Source organism: Tasmannia lanceolata, unplaced genomic scaffold (genome assembly GCF_043159265.1).
Source record: "Tasmannia lanceolata isolate RefF3 unplaced genomic scaffold, GAP_Taslan_0.1 ptg000015l, whole genome shotgun sequence".
Lineage (NCBI taxonomy): Eukaryota > Viridiplantae > Streptophyta > Magnoliopsida > Canellales > Winteraceae > Tasmannia > Tasmannia lanceolata.
The window spans coordinates 2,155,699-2,181,662 of NW_027518692.1; the positions used below are offsets into that span (position 1 = coordinate 2,155,699).

A 25,964-nucleotide genomic window follows, 5' to 3' on the forward strand; every position below is an offset into this window, starting at 1 on the left:
AAGATGTGGTTCCCGAGTGGTTCCGGGATATAAAAAATGTGGTTCCCTAGTGGTTCCAGGGTAGAAATTATGGTTCCCTAGTGGTTCCGAGGTATAAAATGGGTTTCCCTAGTGGTTACGAGGTATAAAATGTGGTTCCGTAGTGGTTGTGGGGTATAAAATGTGGTTCCGTAGTGTTTCCCGGGTATAACATGTGGTTCCTTTGTGGTTCTGAGGTATAAAATGTGTTTCCGTAGTGGTTCCGGGGTATAAAATATGGTTCCCTAGTGGTTCCAGGGTATGAAATGTGGTGCCCTAGTGGTTCCGGCGTATAAAATGTGGTTTTCAAGTGGTTCCGGGGTATAAGATGTGGTTCCCTACTGGTTCCGATGTATAAAATGTGGTTCCCTACTGGTTCGAAGGTAGAAAATATGGTTCCCTAGTGGTTCCGAGGTATAAAATGTGTTTCCCTAGTGGCTCCGGGGTATAAAATGTGGTTCCCGAGTTGTCACGGGGTAAAACATGTGGTTCCCTAGTGGTTCCGGGGTAGAAAATGTGGTTCCCTAGTGGTTCTGAGGTATAAAATGTGGTTCCGTAGTGGTTGCGGGGTACAAAATGCGGTTCCCTAGTGGTTCCTGGGTATGAAATGTGGTTCCCTAGTGGTTCCGCGGTAGAAAATGTGGTTCCGTAGTGGTTCCTAGTTATAAAATGTAGTTCCGGAGTGGTTGCGGGGTATAAAATGTGTTTTCCTAGTGGTTGCGGGGTATAAAATGTGGTTCCCGAGTGGTCCCGGAGTAAAATATATGGTTCCCTAGTGGTTGTTCCGGCGTATAAAATGTGGTTCCGTAGTGGTCGCGGGGTATAAAATGTGTTTTCCTAGTGGTTCCGGGGTATAAAATGTGATTCCCAAGTGGTCCCGGGGTAAAAATGTGGTTCCCTAGTGGTTCCAGGGTAGAAAATATGGTTCCCTAGTGGTTCCGAGGTATAAAATGTGTTTCCCTAGTGGTTACGAGGTATAAAATGTGGTTCCGTAGTGGTTGTAGGGAATAAAATGTGGTTCCGTAGTGGTTATCGGGTATAAAATGTGGTTCCGTAGTGGTTGAGGGGTGTAAAATATGGCTCCCTAGTGGTTTCGGGGTATGAAATGTTGTTCCGTAGTGGTTCCGGCGTATAAAATGTGGTTTTCAAGTGGTTCTGGGGTATAAGATGTGGTTCCCTAGTGGTTTCGGTGTATAAAATGTGGTTCCGTAGTGGTTCCAGGGTAGAAAATATGGTTCCCTAGTGGTTCCGATGTATAAAATGTGTTTCCCTAGTGTGTCCGGGGTATAAAATGTGGTTCCCGAGTGGTCATGAGGTAAAAAATGTGGTTCCCTACGGGTTCCGGGGTAGAAAATGTGGTTCCTTAGTGCTTCTGAGGTATAAAATGTGTTTCCGTAGTGGTTCCGGGGTATAAAATATGGTTCCCTAGTGGTTCCAGGGTACGAAATGTGGTGCCCTAGTGGTTCCGGCGTATAAAATGTGATTTTCAAGTGGTTCCGGGGTATAAGTTGTGGTTCCCTAGTGGTTCCGGTGTATAAAAAATGTGGTTCCGTGGTGGTTCCGAGGTATAAAATGTGTTTCCCTAGTGGTTACGAGGTATAAAATGTGGTTCCGTAGTGGTTGTGGGGTATAAAATGTGGTTCCGTAGTGGTTCCCGGGTATAAAATGTTGTTCCGTAGTGAGTCAAGGGTATAAAATATGGCTCCCTAGTGGTTCCGGGGTATGAAATGTTGTTCCCTAGTGGTTCCGGCGTATAAAATATGGTTTTCAAGTGGTTCCAAGGTATAAGATCTGGTTCCCTAGTGGTTCCGGTGTATAAAATGTGGTTCCATAGTGGTTCCAGGGTAGAAAATATGGTTCCCTAGTGGTTCCGAGGTATAAAATGTGTTTCCCTAGTGGTTCCGGGCTATAAATTGTGGTTTCCGAGTGGTCTTGGGGTAAAAATGTTGTTCCCAATTGGTTCCGAGGTAAAAAATGTGGTTCCCTAGTGGTTCTGAGGTATAAAATGTGGTTCCCTAGTCGTTCCGGGGTATAAAATATGGTTCCCTAGTGGTTCCGGGGTATGAAATGTGGTGCCCTAGTGGTTCCGGCGTATAAAATGTGGTTTTCAAGTGATTCCGGGGTATAAGATGTGGTTCCCTAGTGGTTCTGGGTTATAAAAAATGTGGTTCCCTAGTGGTTCCACGGTAGAAATTATGGTTCCCTAGTGGTTTCGAGGTATAAAATGGGTTTCCCTAGTGGATACGAGGTATAAAATGTGGTTCCGTAGTCGTTGTGGGGTATAAAATGTGGTTCCGTAGTGGTTCCCGGGTATAAAATGTGGTTCCGTAGTGGTTGAGGGGTATAAAATATGGCTCTATAGTGGTTCCGGGGTATGAAATGTTGTTCCCTAGTGGTTCCGGCATATAAAATGTGGTTTTGAAGTTGTTCTGGGATATAAGATGTGGTTCCCTAGTGGTTCCGGTGTATAAAATGTGGTTCTGTAGTGGTTCCAGTGTAGAAAATATGGTTCCCTAGTGGTTCCGAGATATAAAATGTGTTTTCCTAGTGGTTCCGGGGTATAAAATGTGGTTCCGGAGTGGTAATGGGGTAAAAAATGTGGTTCCCTAGTGGTTCTGGGGTAGAAAATGTGGTTCCCTAGTGGTTCTGAGGTATAAAATGTGGTTCCGTAGTGGTTGCGAGGTATAAAATGCGGTTCCTTAGTGGTTCCGGGGTATGAAATGTGGTTCCCTAGTGGTTCCGGGGTAGAAAATGTGGTTCCCTAGTGGTTCCGGGGTAGAAAATGTGGTTCCCTAGTGGTTCCTAGTTATAAAATGTGGTTCCGGAGTGGTTGCGGGGTATAAAATGTGTTTTCGTAGTGGTTCCGAGGTATAAAATATTGCTCAGAAGTCGTTCTAGGGTATAAGATGTGGTTCTGTAGTGGTTCTGGGGTATAAAATGTGGTTCCCGAGTGGTCCCAGGGTAAAAAATGTGGTTCCGTAGTGGTTTCGGGGTAGAAAATGTGGTTCCGTAGTGGTTCGGAGGTATAAAATGTGGTTCCGTAGTGGTTGCGGGGTATAAAATGTGGTTCCCTAGTGGTTGCGGGGTATGAAATGTGGTTCCGTAGTGGTTGCGGGGTAGAAAATGTGGTTCTCTAGTGGTTCCGAGGTATAAAATGTGGTTCCGGAGTGGTTGCGGGGTATAAAATGTGGTTCCCTAGTGGTTCCGGGGTAGAAAATGTGGTTCCGTAGTGGTTCGGAGGTATAAAATGTGGTTCCATAGTGGTTGTGGGGTATAAAATGTGGTTACCTAGTGGTTGCGGGGTATGAAATGTGGTCCCGTGGTTGTTGCGGGATAGAAAATGTGGTTCCTTAGTGGTTCCGAGGTATAAAATGTGGTTCCGGAGTGGTTGCGGGGTATAAAATGTGGTTACCTAGTGGTTCCGAGGTATAAAATGTGATTCCGTAGTGGTTGCGGGGTATAAATGTGCTTCCCTAGTGGTTCTGGTGTATGAAATGTGGTTCCCTAGTGGTTCCGGGGTAGAAAATGTGGTTCCCTAGTTGTTCCGAGGTATAAAATGTGGTTCCGTAGTGGTTGCTGGGTATAAAATGTGCTTCCCTAGTGGTTCCGGTGTATGAAATGTGGTTCCCTAGTGGTTCCGGGGTAGAAAATGTGGTTCTGTAGTGGTTCTGAGGTATAAAATGTGGTTTCGTAGTGGTTGCGGGGTATAAAATGTGCTTCCCTAGTGGTTCCGGTGTATGAACAGTGGTTCCATAGTGGTTCCGGGGTAGAAAATGTGCTTCCCTAGTGGTTCTGAGGTATAAATGTGGTTCCGGAGTGGTTGCGGGGTATAAACTGTGGTTCCCTAGTGGTTCCGAGGTATAAAATGTGTTTCCGTAGTGGTTCCGAGGTATAAAATGTGGTTCTGCAGTGCTTCCAAGGTATAAAATGTGGTTTCAAGAGTCTAACTTGTTGTTCCAATTGTGGTTCTAACATTCTAAAGTGGTTGTACAATTGTAAATGGTTGTTCATAGTTTGTATTGAAATTTTATGAAGGTTTAATAATGGTTCTGATCCTAATAGGGTTTGCGAAAATGGTGGAAAGAATGGCTTCTTTTACCTTACACGTTGATGGGTACTTCAAGGATGAAGTATCATTTCAGTATATTGGCGGGACGAATATGTCTTTAATTGTGAATCGGCATATAAAATTTTTAGAATTTGAGTCTCTAGTTCACCAAAAAATTGGGACCGCAGCAACCGGTATCTCACAATCTATAAAATGTCGATATGTCGTGGATCCATATCAAATCTTGTTGTACGACATTCGAAATGATGATGACCTAGCTATGGTGATGATGCTTTTTGAGAATAGCCTCTTCAATTGTATGAGCCTGTACATAACCAAAGAGTACAAAGTAGCAGCAATTAGTTCTGCACCGATCCCCATCCGGAGGTAAAATATTCACTCAGGTGGAAATTTTCATTCTTTGAACTCTCATTCGATTACACTATTAGGTCATGTGAAATTTGTCATTGGTCAGGAATATGAGGGATAGAAATCAACATTATGAAGATCCTATTTTATATGGAAATATTTGTGAACCTTCTTGTCGTCCTCTTGAACCGCCATTGAACCCCAGAAATAATTCCATCCGTGCAGCCTCAGCAACACCTAATCAAAATGACGTTGCTGGTCCGAAGAACATACCAATATTGGGTAGAATCCGAAAAGATACCAATATTGCTCGGAATCCGAAAAGATATTCAGTGGACTTGAAGCAAAGACTACGAGGACCCTATTTTTAATGAGACAGAGGAAAATACAAGTCAATATGAGCACTGCCATGTAATCTTCTAATTAGTAATTACATTTATTTGGCCCGTTCTATGTGTGTCTCATACAATATTCATTGTAACGTAATCCCTACTGTGCAGGCACGATGCAGAGTTCAGCAGGGATTTCCGTAGTGATATGCATGTTAGTGATGGCATTGAATGGGAGGATGGTAACAGTATAAAGGGTGATGATTCATTTGGTGATGATGACTTTGTTGAGGACAGTGAGCGCGAAGGTGACTTTGATAAGGAAGATGAGTGCGAAGGTGACTTTGATAAGGAAGATCAGTGGGAGAAATTATTTGGATCATGTTATGGTAAAAAGGTTTGTGCCAGAGCATACATGCTCACATACTTTGAGGTTTGTCGCAGCAGCTTGGGCAGCAGACACCTGCCTTGGGTTATTTCCCCGCCCAGAAGACGTGAGGCCTACTTTGATAAGAGCATACATAAATGATAAGTGGGGTGTAACCATAAGCTATGCGAAGGCTTTCAATGCGAAGGTCATTATACACGGAATAATGTGTGGAAATGCCGAGGCGTCTTACTGCATCCTTCTTGCATATGCTGAAGAGATGGAGAGATGCAATCCTGGCACCATTATGTGTGTATATCGAAGTCGGGAGCTATGGACGGGTGGAGATAATACATTTTGTCGTTTATTTTGGTCATTCGGCCCTAGCATACTCGCCTTCAGTCGAACAATTAGACCACTGATACTAATTGATGGGACACATTTGCGAGGCAAGTATAAAGGAATTTTATTGGCTGCGACTGCAGTAGATGGTGACGGTGGATTATTTTCGTTAGCATATGCAGTGGTTGAGAATGAGATGTATGAGAGTTGGCTATAGTTTCTTCTTTTACTCCGCCAGAGGGTGATATCAGCAGAAAAAAACAACAACGAATTCACTATTTCCTCTGATCGGATGAAGGGTTTGCCTAGAGCTATAGACGAAGCATTGCCGGGATTATACCATAACTACTGTATTCGTCACCTCAATGCCAATTTCCTGAAGACCTTTAAAAGTCAAATACTTTGCAAACTATTTTCGAGAGCCGCATATGCTTTAAGGGAGAGAGACTATAAGGAGACGATGGAATGTATTAAAGAGAAGAATGCAAAAGCAGATAAATGGATATTTGAGATTCCTAAAGAAAACTGGGCTAATGTATACTTTAAAGAGTCTAGGTGGAATATGTTAACAACTAATGCCACGGAGTCCTTCAACAACGTATTAAAGGGTAAACGGGAGTTACGATCGCGGCTCTAGTCGATCACACTATATGGAAAGTACAAGAGTACTTCCACCTTCGCCTCAAGGCTGCTTCTGAATGGAAAAAGTATTTGACCCATAATGCAGAAAAATGGTTAGACAGATCATGTCTGTATGGCAGTAAGTGTGGGACCCGATCCCGCGAGAGGGGTGGGGCGCGAGCCGCCACGCTCTCTTTTGGTCTCTCGTACCCACGCGATTGGCGTGTGCTCTTTTATTATTGATTTTAATTCATCTTTTATATGAACTTGGGATCACTAAGGCAATCCGAATTTCACACAAAAGAGAGTGACAGAGTCTCCACCTAGATGTGGGATCTAGGACCCATAATTAACCAGAAATCTAGACTCGTTACCTGGTTACAAGAATGGAAGGTATGGGGAGTTATCCACCACATGCACCATTCCTGCCCGATAATCGGTCTTCAATTCCAAAAGTTAACTCTTTTGAATTTCTTTTAAATTGCTCATTTAACTCTATGTTAGTGTGCTAACTACGTGACATGCATCCTATGATCTAATTTCAATGTAGATCCTAAATGTGTATCTTGATTTCTTAATTTGTTTGAATTCAATATAAGTGAAAGTTCTCCTAAAATTCTAATTTCATGGAAGATCCTAAATAATTTAATTAAGAATTTACAAGAAAATTAATATACAAAACCCCACAATTTGTTGTGGAGCCGACTCGTGATTGGTATGCCATCAGACATCCAAGCTGCCTATGTACCCAAGCCTCACTGGGATCAGAGTCGACGTAGTTCGGTGCACCTGAACTAAGCTACTTATGCCTAACTCATCTAGGACACCGATCTAGACTGGATTGACTGTTTCAACAGTTTTAAGAGAAATTATTTAATTCAAGTTGAAGATTTTATTATCCTAAGACTTCATCAAGATGCTATATGGTCCTATCTAAGTGCAAGACATTCCTTTGACTAATGCAGGTGAACCTACATCCTAGGTAACTAGGCTTGTCCTATGAGAAAAGTGAGGTGACTAGTGTAACTAGATCTATGGCACGGTTGCTATCCATAGCAAACGCCCGTGATGAGGCTGGACTCCTAACTCTAGGACTCCCTAAAACCTAGGACACGACATGACGCAAATGTTCCTAAATAGGGCTCTAATGGTTCTTACGATGGAAACCGCAATCCAACGGTTCCGAAAGACATTATGTAAATTGATTTAATTTGCTGAAGTTAATGATTTTTAGATTTCAAGGATTTTCGGTTCCTAAACATCTAAGGAATACCAAAGGCTCTATGGTTCGCAAGTTTCAACCTCGAATCACAACCATGGAAGGGAATCGTGCTCTCAACCCTTGTATAATTTAGCACATAAATTATAGTATCTTATTGCCTGGCATATTTCTCAGGATTTCCGTGGACAGTGAACCTCGGAGCCAATATCATACTATAATTTACGCACTCCAATTATGCTGGATCGATCGCAATTAGTATACGATTATGGTTACGATCTCGGTAGTTAAATTGTCACAGCATAGCCAATTTACAAAGGCAATCTATGAACCTTAAGGTTTCTGTTTCAAAAAGTTAGGGATTGAATTTATGATGAAAAGTTAAGGTTTTTTGGATATTTTTACTGACTTTTGTATTGATATGCTATTAAATTGTGATTTAATATCATTAAGACCAGATTGTTAGGAATACACAGTAACCCTAAGCAATCAAACTCCACATCAGTTAAAACTTTTCCAGTAAGAAGATATGCATAGTTGTAGCTTACTGGAAAAGTTTCATGAATTATCATTAAGATTTGATATCAATTTCTGATTTTCCAAAATTTAAATCAGATTATAGATTAACACATCACCTTGTAGCATATCAAATTGAAATTAATCCAAACTTTCACAGAATAAATATAATCATAAGATTAGACTACTCTATGACTTTCATGAATTTTTATTACGATTTGATGCCAATTGAAATTCACACAAAAATCGGATGAAACCAAAGAATTACTTAAAAAGCAAACCTAATAGTATCCTAAAATCAAATAAAAAATTCCAGTAGATATATAATAGATTATAAAATTTTCTATCAAAATTTCAAAACTTAAAAATTAAATCACCTCCATAAAATCGATTTTTAAATAGAAAAGGGGAATTTGTTTCCTACAAATTAAAACCCATTTATTAAAATAAATTACAAAACCATATTAAAACTTTGCAAAACTAATTTAAAATTTTTATCTAACATTCCAGTAACCTAAGTTACTGGTTTGTAAAGAAAATTTTCAAAAAATTACTAATTTAATACGAAAAGGAATTACGGCACGTAAAACGAAAAATGATTAGAAAATAAATAAAAAAACCTTTTTTCAAAAAAAAAATCTCATGAAAAATTCAATTTATTATTGGAAATTAATTCTGGAGAGTTTCAATAATTTTTAAAATATTTTGATATTTATTAAAAATGGCCGAAATTTAAAATAATTTAAAACCGGATTAAAAAAATTAAAAAAAATCCGAAATTTTTTGCGTATTCTGGAAATCAAAACATTAGTTTGGAAATAAGATTTTATAAATTTTGGACATGGTTTGATATACTTTTGGATTCGTTCATCAAGAAATAACCCCTTTCGGGGTTATTGTTTGAAAATTATAATGAAAATTAAAACGGCCAAATCGTGATTGAAAATTAAGTTTCCAGTAGTATTTTATTTTATAGAAATCCCAAAAAATATCAGTTTTTAAAGAAACCCACGTTTTCTAACACTTGCTTTGATAATCCAATTTAAATCCATATTGAATAAAAAACGAAAGAAAATCGTTATTAAATGGAGGAAATTTAATTTTTGGATCGAATTTTGGATTTTGAAAACTCATTATCTATATTATAACATACTGGAATTTCATGAAAAAATTCATTGATTTGATCTATCAAAAGTAAAACCATAGCATGCTTTTCTACTTTTGATATTACAAAGATAAAGATCCTACTGTGATCGCGCTCCTTGTCTCTAGGGTGCGTAGATCCGAGGTATACGCTTTGTCGCACCCTTTTATATGATGAAGAAGGCCCAAAGAACACTCCAATAATTCTTGATTGTGTAATGCCTTGGAGAAGAAGAAGGAATTCAAGAATTCCTTTTTGTCAAGAACCCTTGAGAGAGATATCACACTTCAAGAGAAAAGAGATTTTTTTTTTCTTAGGAGGAGAGAGAAAAAAATGAATTTTGATCTTTTTCCAATCTTTTTTAGGATTGTTTGCTTTGATTTTTATACAAAAAAGCTAGGGTTAAGAGAGAAATAGTAGTTCCCAATGTGAGAGCTCTCATTTTTGGCTTGTTTCCAATTTTTCCCTCTTGCTTGCTTTCTTTCTTGTTTCCAAATTGGATTTGATTCCAATCTTAATTTATTGTCAATCAAGACATGCTATTCTTTATTCCACATTGCTTCTTTGGAAGAAAACCTTTTTTAAGCAATCATTCATCTTTTCCTTCTTTCCTTCTTTTCTTTTTTTTATTCTTTTTATTTTTCTCTTAACAAATATGATATCACCATTGTGACATCATCAAGGTTAGATGCTCAATTCATGTGGGTCAGCCATGTGGGGCGCCCACCATGGTGGTCGACCCATATGGGTGAACCCACATGAGCTCCATCTTTACGGGCTTTAGCCCAATGGGCCATTTCACACGGGTTTCGGGTTTTTCCGTAAAAATTCAATAAAATCTTTCTAAATTCAACATTCTATATATGGACCCAACCCATTTGACATTTATGGTGCATCCGTCACACATGATCGAACCATCTTTTTTGGGAAAATAATTTTTCGGACCAAAATGCCCCTATTTGACAATTTCACATCCAAATGTGACCAAAATAACCTTAAATTGGTTCACCCCTAAAGGGAAATGTTAAAAATGGGAAGTCTTTGTGATCAAACTTCAAAAATAGAAACTTTTAAAGTTGGGTCCTTTTGATGAGCAATATCAAACAGGATCATTTGGTACCCCCTGAAAATACCGAAAATGCCCTCAACACTTAGAATTTCCAAATTAAGCGAAACTCCTGAGAAATTCTAAATTTAGCAGGTTTTCTAAAATTCAGGAAATCATTCATAATCTCTCAGACATATTTCGGGGATCAAAAGAATTACACAGGAAAAGACCAAATTACCCCGAGGTGCTAGAATTTGGCGAGACTAGGAAAAACCTTGAGAAGTTCTAAAAATAGCAGATCTTCGAAAATTTATGAACGGACTCACAACTTAGGGACTAAATATGATATGTTTGGAAATGTCTAAAATACCCCCGAAGTGCAAGACTAAGAGAAAATTTTGAGAGATCTAAATTTAGCAGGTTTTCCAAATCTTACGAAATTACTCTTAATCCATCAGCCGTACCCTCGAGATGGTTTTGGACATATGAGAAATGATTGAAATATCCATAAGATGATGAAAATGTGGAAGCCCCATGAGTTTCTAAAAATAGCAGCTTTTTCAAAATTTGTAAAATCACTCAAGATTTCTCAAATATAACTCGGGGGTCAAATGAGACACATCGGGAATGACCAACATACCCCTGCAGTTCAAAATAGGCAAAAATGAGGGAAACCCTGAAAATTCTAAAAATAGCAAGTTTTTTTCATTTGCTTGGAAACTTAAACTTTCATCTTCCAGAGGCCAAAGGAACCCCCTAGAGACCTTCAGGATCGCGAACCAACTTCAAAACTCCCATAATGAGGTGAAATCTACCATAAAATGCATAGATGCCTAATCTAATGCTGAATATGGACTCAAAACTCGATTATACTACCGAATCTTTCGCTTTTTAAAGCGTAGCAAAATGGGGGTGTCTACAGTAAGTTTACACCCCGGCCGTGTAGTTGGAATGAATATGAAGTGATATCATCAACTAATACGGATTGTGTGGACTTAGAGAAGAGAACGTGTACGTGTGGTCTTTTCCAAATGATGGGATTGCCGTGTGGGCATGCCATAGCAGCCATGGGAGTAAACAAGCTGGACAAATATAGGTACTGTCAGGATTGGTTTTTGGCTTCAACTTATCGGACTATATATGAGGAGGTGATTCACCCTACTTTAGATCGAACACAATGGCCGGAGCCATCCCATGTTTTAGAAGTAGTGTTGCCACCACGAGTAAGAAAACAGCCTGGACGACCGAAAAAAGTACGAATGGAAAGAGGGCTGCAATTTGGAGAACATCACAACTGCAAATCATGTGGGGAACCTGGACACAAAAAAAGAACGTGCAAAAATCCCCCCTAGTAAATCGTCAGTTAAATATGACGCCCATCGGTCCATCCGCACCTACAGAAAATAGGTATGTTCCATTATTACTCACTGGATATGATTTTTCTATCAAACCCATCATTTTATTGACTGTTGCAACTTTCTCTTGTAGGTCCGGTGTGTCCTTCGCACCTCCTTTCTTTGCTTATGGATGGAGTTGTTGGTTTTTTTGTACAAAGTGGCATTGATTTTGGGACACTTCATACTGCATATGATATTTACTCACACAAAATTTGTATAAATTAAACGTTATTATAGACTTATAGTATTAAATTGGTTGTACAGCTGATCGTGACTGTTGTAAAAGTGATCATTAATGTATCATTGGTGTTAGAAATATCATTGGTTCCAAACACTACCAAAAAATAAGTCGCCCCACATTGTTTGGATCATCCAAAGCGTTCATTTGATGTGCCGTCACATATATAGGGTGTGCCCAAAAAATCAGGTCCATCGGATCATCGTAACCCTTCCATCTGTGGACCAACAATGTGTACGTAGGCGTACTCGGATTTCCGAACCCAGCCTCGGAAATCTGAATGAAATCCAGTAGAATTGCGATTTCAGTGGATTTCATTCGGAAGTCCGAAAGTTGGTTCAGACTTCCAAATCGGAATTCCGAACACCCGTTCGGACTTCCGAAGTAAGTCCAGTAGAATTGCGATTCCCCTTGACTTCATTCGGAAGTCCGAAAATTTGTTCCGACTTCCGAATCGGAATTCCGAAAAAACCATTCGGACTTCTGAAGAAAGTCCAGTAGAATTGTGATTCCATTGGACTTCATTCGGAAGTCTGAAAATTTGTTCGGACTTCCAAATCGGAAGTCCGAAAATTTGTTCGGACTTCCGAAGAAAGTCCAGTAGAATTGCGATTCCACTGGACTTCATTCGGAAGTCCAAAAATTTGTTCGGACTTCCGAATCGGAATTCCGAAAAAACCATTCGGACTTCCAAACTACGTCCAGTAGAATTGCAATTCCACTGGACTTCATTCGGCAGTCCGAAACTTTGTTCGGACTTCCGAAACGGAATTCCGACAAAACCTTTCGGACTTCCGAATGAATTCCAGTACAATTGCCATTCCACTGGACTTCATTCGGAAGTCCGAACATTTTTTCGGATGTCCGTTTCGGACGTCCAAACTTTGTTTCGGACTTCCGAATGAAGACAAGTAGATGTTCGGAAACAAACTTTCGGATCTACTACCAATTCAAATCCCAGTGTTTGGATATGGGAATGGGGTTCGGAGGGGTGTATGAGGTCTTCATTACCATTGCTTGTGTTTCAAAGAGGGGGCTACGTTATACAAATTCAAACCTTTAAGGGGGTTTACATGTAACTGTGTAAGTAATATTGGGTGCAATTCCGGTATTTTTTTCGTATGGGCAGAATTGAAAAACATTTGTCCAGCCAAGATAAATGAATTTCAGGTGAAGGGGTCAAACAAGGGCAGAAAAAACGATAACACAGATTTAGTAAAAGCACTACCTTAGACATGCATTGATCCACAAACAAACCTGAAAAGTTCAAAGGGGAGAAACAGATCCCATGCTTTGATAATGGAGCAAACTCACCTTCTCATTTTTTATTTAACTAGCTGTCAAAGTAGTACAATTACGAAAATGCTATGATAAGGCAAAGATAACAGGACTTCGCCCTAATATCAAAACATTGTAGTGCCAATATCAGCGAAAATAATAAATTGCAAATTACATTTATAAATAGTGAGAGACCAATGGCTGAAAGAAAAATTAGCACCTACCTCTTGGTTTCATTGAACATAGGGACTAAAAAAAAAAGTCTCAGCTGTGTCAGTTACAGGTTGAAATTAAACATACAATCAACATTTAAAAGTTAAGAGGATAAAAAAATTAGAGTGTGATCAATGAGTACTAGTACTAAAAAATCATATGAGACAATCTGTTCTGTAACATCGACGACTTCTTCAACTTCCACTTCTTTGGCTTCATATTCTTCCTCTTCATCAGTAGCTTCGCCATCTCATGTAACTGTCTCCAGCGCTTCCCCCATCTCTCCCATTCTTCCTGCAACTTCTTCCGCTTCTCCCGATCCTGCTCACTCAGAAGCTTGCCATTGAAGGAGCAGATGTTGAAGCCATTCTTCATCCACGACTTCTTCAAGTTGCCACTAACGCTGAAGAGAGCCAGGAATTGGAACAAGGCTTACCTGCAAAGAAGCACAATTATCATAATGAATAAATAAAACATTTTGATGTTTCCCAATTGTTTGAAAAATATCCACTCACCCTAGCAGGTTGATTTCCGCCACCTACTTCTTGAACGAAGAGAGCAAGTATCGGATCAGCTGGCGACCAACTGAAGTCTAATACATGTACAACCACCAACAATGTCTCCCAGGTAAGAATGTCAACAAGTTATAAGGATACTGTCCCATACATCCCATTCAACATTTCGAAAAGTAGCGAAGCTCGCATAGCCGTAATATCTTTCTGGGTGAAATCGAGGCTAGCGTCACGGGTAATGTATTCCATCTCTTTCAAAACGAACAGCCCACAGTCGTGGCTGCAAAACATGAAGAACATATGCAACAATAAGAATTAATCATTTACGGAGGTTTCGTAAACTGAAGTAATTGCACGTAACATACCTATTACCTTGTATGGGCCGATCGGCCACTACATCAATGGGGAATGCACTTATATCAATGTCTTTCACCCTTCTGAACCATCGAACAAGGTAATCGACCAACAAATCAATAATTCCGTACATTAGGGCAGTACTCAGCACAAATTAATTAATAATTGACCTACCAATCAAGTTTAGAGTAGTACTCACAAGGGGTTGTGCTCTTCTAGAATCCGTGCGAGCGACTAGAGAATCGTAAAGAAGGAAGGTACGATGCCCCATATCCAACACTAGAAGAACCCAATGAACCATATCTATGTTAATTGGAATGAGTACTTTTTGTATCTGTTGAAGTGGGATGTCCACTAGACGATTTACGAATATGGAACATGAATCGGGACGTTCACATCTTTCGTGAAGTATAAGTAGCTGCTTGAAAAACAAAAATCGTTACTTATAAGTGAAGTTAAACTCACAGCTAGATGGGTAGTAAGGCAAATGCATATACATTAACAATCTACAGAACAGACCATAGGTCAACGAGAAGGAATTTAAGAAGATATGTGTAGCAACGCATTATTCACTCTTTACGTTACTAAGTGAACCATATAACATCTTACCGGAGATGATAACCACCCTCTACGATCGGTTAGTATAAGCAAGTCTTCTTTACACATGGGGTACCCATCACTGTGAATGATTCTGTCACTGCAAATCCAGTAAAAAGTCATCTACCTCTATGGACCTTTGCTCATATAATTGTACTGAAACAACCTATCTATGAAATTAATCGGAGAAATTAGAATTCCAAAACAATTTAGGTTGTAAGAAAATTTACCTAGGTTGTAGCGCTGCCAATGCATCCACCTTCATCGCTGCAGGCCCGGTGACATTGCGAAGAGCATAAATGCTTTTCCGCTTGCTTATGACATACGGTGAATTGAGTGCTCTACTAGGTTGTAACCTCCTTCGACGTTGCTTTACATTTTTTTCAATGCTCCCAATCAGTTTTTTATCTTCTTTCTTATTTGATTTCATACTCTGACTGGGGTTCAAATCAGGACTGTCAAGCACGATAACCATTTAGCTGCAGCATCCCTGACATCCCGAGTAATTAGGCTATCAATAGAGATATGTTCTACGCTATCATCAACTAAATATTTCCCCATATCATCTACAAAAACACCATCCCCTACTTCCCCCTTGGCAATCACTATCTCGGCATCCCCATCCTTATTTCCGGCCTCTCCTTCCCTTTTTCTCGTTATCTTCGTTGGGATATCATTCCCTGACTCCAAACCTTCCCTCTTTCTCGAATCTCTCCCGAACAAATGAGTTTTTATCTCCCTCATTTCACGTTCAACTTTGGTTATCCTCTCCAACAATGATCTCTTTGTAACAGATTCATCTACTTCGGACTTCTCATGTGCCCCACTTCCTCTCCTACTCCTCCTCCTTCTTTCCATCCCCTACTCTGCTGCAGTTGGCGCCATTGAATCTCCCACTACAGGCACAATTGGACCCATGCCATCCCCCACTGACCTCTTTGTAACGAATTCATGTACCTCAGACTTCCCATGTTCCCCTCTTCCTCTCCTACTTCTCCTCATTCGTTCCCTCCTCTGATATGTCGCAATTGGCCTCATTGGATCCCTCAGTACAGGCACAGTTGGACCCATGCAATCCCCACTGGAACCACAATTGAACCGACTGAATCGCAAGGAATACTAGCATCGTCGTGTTGATCATCGACTTGAAGTAGATATTCTTCCCTTGCCATAGCTTCGACCCTCCTAACCACCTGGAATACATTCCATATTATTAATTAGAAATACGACTGTAAAAATAACACGAAAGACATACAACGAACAGCATGCATTATACTCTCACTTCTGAGGCTTTCACCGTCCCATGAAGAATACAGTTAATCAACTGTTGATGCTCCATCTTCTTCGTATTCATCTGAGCGGTCCACTTAAATAGATGCGGATACGCATCAGGACAATTAGGTGCCCATAACGTGGTATGCTCAAATAGCCATACCTGATATCAAACTAGATTAGATCCGCATAAGATAGAAACAAAAAACTATATGCAATGAATGGAAAATTACCTGTAAAAGGATAGAGCAACCCAATATATGTCCCTTTCCACAGAGTGCAGCATGTGAATCTAATGATCTGACCAAGAACTCATGAACGGGATAAGCCCATGCAACATTTCCTATAGTCTGCAGATCAATATACGAGAAGAGGCAAGAACATGCCTTCTGGTCCCTCTGCGCAAGCAAGACAGTGCTGCAGAATAACAATATCAAATGCTTCACAGTAAACTTCACGAAGTCTTCTTCGTCTGAATCCATATCGGCATGAATAACCTTGACCACCTCGTCAAAGGTGGCGGTTGGAGCCCCAAACCTCCAACCATCCACAGTATCCCTGCTAGACCAATCTAATTGCGGCCTTTCCCTAATCATACTTAAACTTAATATTTTCGCTACATCACTAACTAGAAATGGGACTACAATGCCGCCCAAACGAAATGCTTTCCGTTTGGGATCCCATTTATTTACCAATGTCGTCAAAATCTTCTTCCGCAACTCCACATCTTTGAGGCCCTCATGCATAATCAAATCTGTAAATGGGGTCTCCTTTATGAAATCCCTATGCGCATCCCGTAACCGAATCTTTTTTAGGGACTCGTGAAAGCGTGACGGACAGCATCTAGATAAGACATATTTCGCCTGCAAAAAATGGCACTATTAAACAGTTGAGGTAGAAACACGAGGAGATGCAAACGGAAAATAGAACAGTTACTCACCATGACGAAGATGCAAATAATTGATGCGAAAGATCAACAATTTTCTTAACTTGGTCTGTATCTGTCGAAACCAGCAACAATCACTTCAAACACAATATTAGTCTATTCAAACACAGTATTACTCCATTGAAACAACAAGGATAGAGAAACCATATGTAATCACTTGAAACAACACAGGGCTCCCCAAGTAACTTCAAACAACCATACGTAAAGATCATCAACACCAAATATGACAACCGTAGCTAATCCCTTCAAATTTAAACAATCGAACATCGCTTCAAACAACATACGGCTCCCCAACTAATAGCAACCATAACAAACCGTACAAGACCCATGCTAAACCATTCAAACTTAAACCACCAAAAATCACTTAAAACAACCATAGCTATATAGATACTTGAATCAAATTCATAACAACCATCAGAAACATACCATGCAAGCAAGACACAGAAATAGAACCATACTAACATATCATCCATCCATCCATAATAACATATGAAACCCGTATATAACATAACATCCATCAATCCATAATATCAACCACAACAACCATAATAACATACGATCCATATACATGCCAAAAAACAGTAAACAAAAAAAATTGCACAGCAACTGTCTAATGATCTGGGGGCAACAGACGGCGGACCAAGTTGGTGAGTGAAGAAACCTGCTCCGTGACTGAGGTGACCGATGTGTCGTAGTCCTGGCGGAGGGAGGTCACTGCCGTGGCGTAGTCCTGGCGGAGGGTGGAGACCTCGGTGCGTAGCCCAATCAAAGCTTGCTGAGTCGCCAATTGGTCTTGATGATGGGATTCTAGAAGCTGATGAACCGTGGTAAACTGGCAGTCAAGGTACTGACGATGTGCACGAAGCTCCTGCGCAACAAACTCCTGTGATGCAAAACGCTGAACCGGCTGACGAGGAGGAGGAGCAGGGCCCTGTATATCAAGCCGCATGGCCTTTATAATTTTAGCATTGAACATAGTAGAGGGACTAAGGTGTTCTTCACCACCTTGTATCAACATCTCATGGTTGAAGACATGCGTGAGAAGCATCCCGAATGGTAGACTAGCCAAGGCCTTCGTCCTCGTGTTCTCCATGAACCTAAGGAGGATATAGCCAAGGTGAAGGGGCGTGCCGCGAAGAAGTTGGTGCATAATAAAAGCCTCAAAAGGCCGGACCATGTCAGCATTGCCTCCGCGAGGCGTGATATTGCTCGTCAGAATCTTGTGTAGGACTTTGCACATAGGGCTGAGGGAATTGTATGATACGTTGGTTGACCCATCAGTAGGTGGCCCTTCGCAACCAAGCTCCCCATAGGCGGCGACCGGATCATGTATACAGGCACTAATGTCATGCATATTACCAGGCCAAAAGTAGATTTCGTCCCCTGTGATGGGAAGAGAGACAACTTCACAAAACTTTTCAAGTGTCATATGGATGGTTTTATTGTTTACTCTGGATTGGAACACCTTCAAATCTCTGTCGAATCTGTAATTGGCATAGAATTGCTTCACGAGAGTCGGGTACGACTCACGGTGAATTTTGAGAAAATTGACCCATCCAAAGGCCAGAAATAAGGGTTTCACATTAAAAACTTCGACATCTTTAAAAATGACTTTCCTACCTCGGAGTATGCCCTTCGTTTCTATACGACCGAGGGACCCAACCTCTACATCTTCATCCTCATTGCCCATTTCCTCGTCAAAGGCAGGAGGACTAGGGGAGGGCTCACGGATAGCCTTCCCACGTCGTTTGCGAGTGGAAGACCCTTCATCTACATTCACATTCTTCTTTCTTTGCTTCGTGCGCCGCATGACTATAGGAGTTTTGGCTTAGGTGCTTAGTGGGGTTCACAAAGTAAAAAGGGAGCCGCTTCCGGTCCTTATCTGCAGAAAGCAGGAGAATAAAGTTGGAGGGGAAGATACTTCAAGTAGAAGATAGTTGAAAAGTTCAAAATAAAGATACTTCGAAGAAAACCATGTTTCAGATAGTTCGTACAAAATCCACTATTTAGAGACTTCGAACCACTTCAAACCAATGTTATTACAAAGTTCACAAATACAATAATTGGAACCACATATTAGAAAGTTCAAACCACAATAACTGAATAGAGGAACTACGGAACCACAAAATAGACAGTTTCAACCAGTATTACTGCATTCAGGGTCCATGGAATACTGGTTCCAACTTGGGCAGAATATGTGGTTTCATGGATCCAACTTCCATGGAATAACGGTTCTAACTTTCAAACCCCTAATTGAAACCCTTCAAACACATTCAAAACATTGCAACCATTGAAAAGCATTGAAAACCATAGAAACCCCAAATGAAACCCTTCAAACCATTGAAAACCTAAATGCAACCATTGAAACCCTAAATGAAACCAGCCAAACCATTGAAACCATAAATGCGACCCTAAACCATTGAAACCCTTTGAAACCAAAAATTAAACTATTGAAACCCTTTGGAACCAAAAATGGTTCCAACTATATACAAAAAAGAAACCAAAGATGAACCCATTGAAAAATGCCGAAATAGAAGATCCTTGTTAGGTGCAGAATCTGTAGCAGTTATTTAGTTATTTTCTTTTCTGTTAAGTGTATGTAGGGTCAGTCCCATGTATGTAATGGAGTTGGTTTTGAGTCATTGTGGTGTCAGTTATGGAGTCCTGTTACTAGTACGTGGAGTCAGTTGTGGAGTTGTGGTAGTTGTCATTTGGAGAATTGTATTCTACTTAAACTCTTTTGTCATGAATGAAAGGCAGACAACTTTCTTCTCCTAAAAAGTATATTCTTTCCTGCAGGTTGGCTCCCTCGAAGTAGCCATTTTTCACGATAGGAAAATCCAACAGAAAGAACGTAACAGATTTGGTATCAGAGATAAACGGTTCTGGTATGGCGGACGGAACCCGCTTAACGAAATTGGATGAGCCAGTCACACAATTGAAGGAGACCACCATGAAAATACAGGGGGACTCTACAGCTTCAACTGATGAATGATTTCCTTGAAAGATTTTCTACACTAGACTCCAAGTACGAACAGCTTACATGAGAGCCTTTTCAAGATAGAGCGGAGGATTCAAACCGCCAATCCGTGAATAGGCAAACCGCGAGTTCACCCACTGATGGGAGTGGGGGGGTCCAAACGCGGTCTACCAGGCTGGACTCTCCTCAGTTCGAAAGTGCGGATCCATCAGGGTGGGTTTATCATGCGGAACAGTTATTCCGTTATAATCAAACACCTCCCAATCAAAAGTTGCAACTAACTCCTTTCCATTTAGAAGGAAAGGGGCTACAATGGTTCCGATGGATGGAAAAAAGAGGAGCTCTTACAAATTGGGACTCTTTCTCCAAATCTCTTGAGGTTCGATTTGGACCGACAGAGTATGAAGATCCTACAATAGCGCTTGCTAAATTGCTTCAGACCACAAGCGTATCTGAGTACGAAACAGAATTTGAAGCGCTCGCGAACCGCACCGAAGGTTTGAACGAGTCATTTATGATAAGTTGCTTCATTGGTGGCCTTAAGGATGAAATTCGCTTCGACGTCCAGATGTTTCGACCACTCTCCCTCTCAGCTGCCTTTGGATTGGCTCGATTACAAGAAGAAAAGATGATAGCCCGTCGCCTGCGAGCCCAAATTGAAGGAAGCAGAGGCTCTTTGTCAACCGGTGCATTGCTCCCTAAACCTTCTTCACCACCAATTAAACGGCTTACCCAAGCTGAGCCGAAGGATCGACGTGATCGGGGACTTTGCTATAATTGTGATTAGAAAAACTCACCCGGACATCGATGTAAAACTCAAAAACTTTTTCTACTTGATGGTGCTGATCCAGAGGAACCTTTACTGGAGGAAGTGGAAGGAGATGCCAATTTCGAAGCCATTGATGCAGTAAATGTTGAAGGAGATCCCACCCCCGAAATTTCACTACATGCCATTGCGGGTGCACCAACGCCTCAAACTATGAGACCGAAGGGTGTTATTGGTCAACATCAAATGGTGGTTTTGATTGACTCCAGTAGTACACATAAGTTTCTTGATCCGAGTATTGCTCGTAAGGTGGGACTACCAATTAGTTCGGGTGGCCACTTCAGGGTGATGGTGGCGAATGGAGAAAAGCTTGCAAGTGAAGGTTGTTGTTTGGGAGTTACTATAATCATACAAGGTTTTCCCATAACCGCTGATTTTTATTTATTACAATTACGAGGTTGTCATGTGGTTCTTGGAGCCCATTGGTTGAGGACCCTTAGCCCAATCTTGTGGGATTTTGCTAATCTCTCTATGCAATTTACAACTGATGGGAAGAGTCACCAATTTAAGGGTGAGGGGACAAAAGAGCTAACTGTCACTAATGGGGATGGCATCAAGAAGGCTTCTAAAACTGAAACAAGAGCAGTACTTCTCCAATTATTTAGTGTGGAGGGGAGTCTGCTGCAAGTAAATCCCAACTCATATCTCAAGACATTGCTGGCTGAATTCCAAGATGTCTTTGGAGAACCAAAAGGACTACCACCTCAACGCCAAATGACCACAGATTTCCTTTGCTTAATGGAACTCAGCCAATCAGTGTTAGGCCATATAGATACCCTCATTGTCAGAAATTAGAAATTGAGAAGTTAGTAAGAGAGATGATACAGCATGGTATAGTTCGACCAAGCGAAAGCCCCTTTTCCTCACCTGTCTTGCTAGTGAGAAAAAGTGACGGAAGCTAGCGTATGTGTGTGGATTATCGTTCTCTCAATCAGGCTACTGTCAAAGACAAGTTCCCAATCCCTGTAGTCGAAGAATTCTTGGATGAGTTGCATGGTGCCACAATCTTCTCCAAGCTTGACCTTCGTTCAGGCTACCATCAGATTCGAGTGCATCCGAACGACATTTCTAAGACAGCCTTCAGGACTCATGAAGGCCACTACGAGTTCCTTGTAATGCCCTTTGGGCTCACCAATGCACCATCAACTTTTCAAGGTTTGATGAACGAGGTATTCAAACCCTACCTACGCAAGTTTATTCTCATTTTCTTTGACGACATACTTGTGTAAAGCCAATCATGGGATGCACACCTTTTACTTTGGAGTTATTAAGATCTCACAAGCTCTATGCAAAGGAGTCTAAATGTAGGTTCGGTTGTGACAAAGTGGAGTACCTTGGTCATGTAATATCAAGAAGGAGTACCTGCTGACCCAAACAAGATTTCTTGCATACTTAGTTGGCCTTTACCTACTTCAACTAAAGCATTACGTGGGTTTTTGGGGTTAAGTGGGTATTATCGAAAATTTATAAGGGATTATGGTAAAATCGCAGCACCTTTGACGGCTATGCTAAAGAAGGATTCTTTCAAATGGTCCAATGTAGCAAGGGAAGCTTTTGAAGACCTCAAAAAGGCAATGGCTGAACCCCCAGTGTTGGCTCTATCCAACTTCTCCAAACCTTTCACCATTGAGTGTGATGCTTCAAGAAAAGGGGTCGGTGGTGTCCCCATGCAAGAAGGGAGGGCATTGGCCTTCTTCAGTCAACCCAGTATTTTCTTTTCATGTCTCTTTGCTCAAGAAGAAGTTGGGAGAGAGCATTCCAACCCACACCTCGCTGCCACCAGTTACTGATGAGGGATTAATCCAACCTCAACCTGAAATCATCTTAAATCGTCGAGTTCTGAAGCGTGGGAATCGAACCATGACTGAAGTGCTACTGAAATGGCAAGGAGCTGAAGTTGAAGATGCAACCTGGGAGCGCTACCATGATCTATTGAAGAGGTTTCCAGATTCAAACCTTGAGGACAAGGTTGCTTGAAGTGGAGGGGAGTGTTACGTGCACAATCTGTAGCAGTTATTTACTTATTTTCTTTTCTGTTATGTGTCTGTAGGGTCAGTCCCATGTATGTAATGGAGTTGGTTTTGACTCATTGTGGTGTCAGTTATGGAGTCCTGTTACTAGTACGTGGAGTCAGTTTTGGTAGTTGTCATTTGGAGAATTGAATTGTACTTAAACTCTTTTCTCATGAATGAAAGACATACAACTTTCTTCTCCTAAAAAGTATACTCTTTCCTGGAGGTTGGCTCCCTCGAAGTAGCCATTTTTCACCATAGGAAAATCCAGGAGAAAGAACGTAACAATCCTTCGAACCACAAATATGAGGGTTCGAACCAGAAGTTACATAGTTAGAACCACAATTGAACCAAAATTGACAATTGAGATAATTATTTCTACAGAAGGAACAATAGGAACCACTATTTTAGGAACAATAGGAACCACTATTTTCAGACTTCGAACCACTTCAAACACAGTATTAGACAGTTGGAATCAAAATCACTGCTTACAAGCATCCTTGGAACCATACTTACTGGTTTCAAGGGTTCTAAAGTCTCACAAATCCCAAAAATAATGGTTCTGCCTCTTTCCCTTCTGTCAAAAGAGTGCAAAACAAAATCGATAACGGTCCTTCTGCCAACAAAATCAAATGACACAATTTAAAAACAAAAATAAAACCCTTGGCCACCAAAATGAAACCTAAAAATCCTGAATGAAATCCTAACAAACCACAATTACACCTTTCATAACAAATGGAACCCTTTGGAATCCTAAATGAAACCCTTGAAAACATAGAAACCCTAAATTAAATCCTTTGAAACCATAGTCAAATACATGGAAACTAAGAAAATTTTTGGTTCCTAAAATATATTTCTTTCATTCCATCCAAACCCTAAAAAAATGAAAATCAACAAAATCAAACCCTTTCCAAACCATTGATAACCTACAAATCAACTGAAACCCTTTGAAACCCTAACACAGGAACTAATTATAGCTTTATACAATTTCAATAATGGCTCCAACTATTTCATATCCAACCCCCTAACAAGAAAACCCAAAAAATGAACCCTAGATTAAATGCTTTAAAAATAACCTTGGGAGAGTTGAAGTAGTGGGATTAAATGGTTTAAAAATAACCTTGGGAGAGTTGAAGTAGTGGTTTTGGCAAGAGGAGCTACACTTTCCGGCGAGGACCGAAGCTTTCCGATGCCGACCAAAGCTTTCCGGCAAGAATAGTCGGCGACGTAAAAGGGGGAGAACGACTGACTACACTTTCCGGCGATGACCAAAACTTTCTGACGCCGACCGAAGCTTTCCGGCAAGAATAGTCACTGTCGGCAAGGTAAAAGGGGAATAACGAGTGAAAAAACAAGTGAAAAATAGAGAAAATGAGTGAAAAAAAGTAAAAGGGGGAGAAAGGGTAAAATGACTGGTTAAAGTGATGGAGGGTATTTTTGTCATTTTACATTCCCTACCGTACCTGCCAGCCCTTTTCTCATGAATTTGAAAACCCCACCCTTTATTCACAATATAACGTAAACTTTGCATTTTTTTTTCATAATTTGCCCTCAAAGGAAAAGAGGGTATAAATACAATTCCCCGTGCTTACAAATTGTAGATTCTCGATTATTAATCTTCACAATAGAAGGGACCATGAACTCTCTCAAAATGTTTTACACAAAATCTTAGTATATAAGAGGGCTAATATAATCTAACCCCCTTGTTATTATGATAATTGCAGCATTTCTTGATTTACACAACCAATAACAGCAATTTAAAATTGAAGACTGCAAATAAGATCAAAATAGTTAATGAGATGGTCCTCATAGACTCAAAATTGAGCCTATGTGGCTGCTCTCTCATGCAACAGACGTTCCGCAAAATACCTTTCATGATGGACCCCAGCAAATCCCATTTTTAATTAAAAGAGTAACATCTCTATTAATTAAAGAGGCGCTCCACCAATGCTTATTTTGTTGTGGAGGCACTCTACCAAGGGATTTTGCTAGGGTCCAATGCAAAAGGCATTACACACATGTCATAGCAGCCACAGAGGCCCACTTTTCAGCAGATTTTGTCATCCACAAGGTGGCTGCTCTGACATGTGACAGACCATGTGCGAAATGCCTTTTGCAATTGACCCTAGCAAATCTCTATATTAAAGAGTAGGTACAAGGCAATTTTTTAAACAAAATAATACCTTAGATGCGGCAGTTTGATTGCTGGAATCAGGAATGGGAATCACATCATTTTTAGATTTCCATGTTAACGGAAAAAAAAATTCTAACAAAAATTGCAATGAGATTACAACGGAATCAGAATACCAACTCTTGGGGCAGAAAACAGATTCTGATAATTTCACTCCTTTAATGCCTCCCCGGTGTCATTTCTGCCCCATGATTTTGTTCATTTTTTTCAAAACTGATGCGAGTATCAACTTAGGTTATATTTAGGGCGATGATAAATTGGCATCCCCTGTAGGATAATTCGCACCCCTATAAAAGAGGGTATACGTGGCAGACTTTAATGCTTTTTAGCGTCAATTCACGTTACTAGGGGTGCGAATTTATCATTGCCCTATATATACTGTAGTAAGAAAATCCTAACCTTACCCAGTCTTAATTAATCATCTTCCAAATTGTCCTTACTTTGATCTTGTTTTTAGGGACCACTCTGCCTCAATCTATGACTGGCTCTCTCACGGCACAGACATACATGTGGACTCAAGTGTTGGCGAGTGCCACATCAGCAACCAAAGCGAAAGGAACCTATCATCTTGGCACCAGGCGTACACGTCAACAGAGCTACTCTCCACCCTAATCCCATCACCGGCGTTCCCTCTAATCCAAGTTTGCCTCCTCACTTAATTCTCAATTATCTTTCAAGAGTAATTTTAACTTTAAAACCGCCAAAGTGGCCCAGAATTGGGATATCCCATGTCATAAAAAAAAAGAAAAAAAAAGGAAAAAAGAAAAGAAAAGAAAAGTGGCCCAGAATTATCCTGCATTCCATTTATTGGAGCAAGTGATGGGGCCCATGTATAATTACACATTTTTTTAAGGACAATGATATCCCCCCCCCCCAACAAAACGTCATTCGTTAAGTTTCAATGGCAAAGAGAAACTTAAAAGGGGGTGAATTTATCCTCAAGCAGTGAACCATTCTCACAGAAACCGTTAAAGAGAGGGGATTTTATCCGTTTTGGGGGGAGGAGGATATCATTTCCCTTTTTTAAACCCAGAATTTATCTAAGAACTTGGAGCGGCACTTGAAATTTTATTGATAAAACCCATACAAAATACTAAGATGTAGGGAAGTTAACCGGTTAGAACTCA

General features: G+C 40.4%; 1 protein-coding gene across 1 annotated transcript in view; it reads left to right on the forward strand.

Annotated features, from left to right (window-relative positions):
• LOC143846657 (agamous-like MADS-box protein AGL104) overlaps positions 1-25,964 on the forward strand; it is a 75,731-nt gene that overhangs the window by 49,067 nt on the left and 700 nt on the right. The window contains exon 12 of the mRNA XM_077355148.1: positions 25,295-25,478. Coding sequence (XP_077211263.1) covers positions 25,295-25,478 — 184 coding nt within the window. The remainder of the gene's footprint in view (positions 1-25,294; positions 25,479-25,964) is intronic.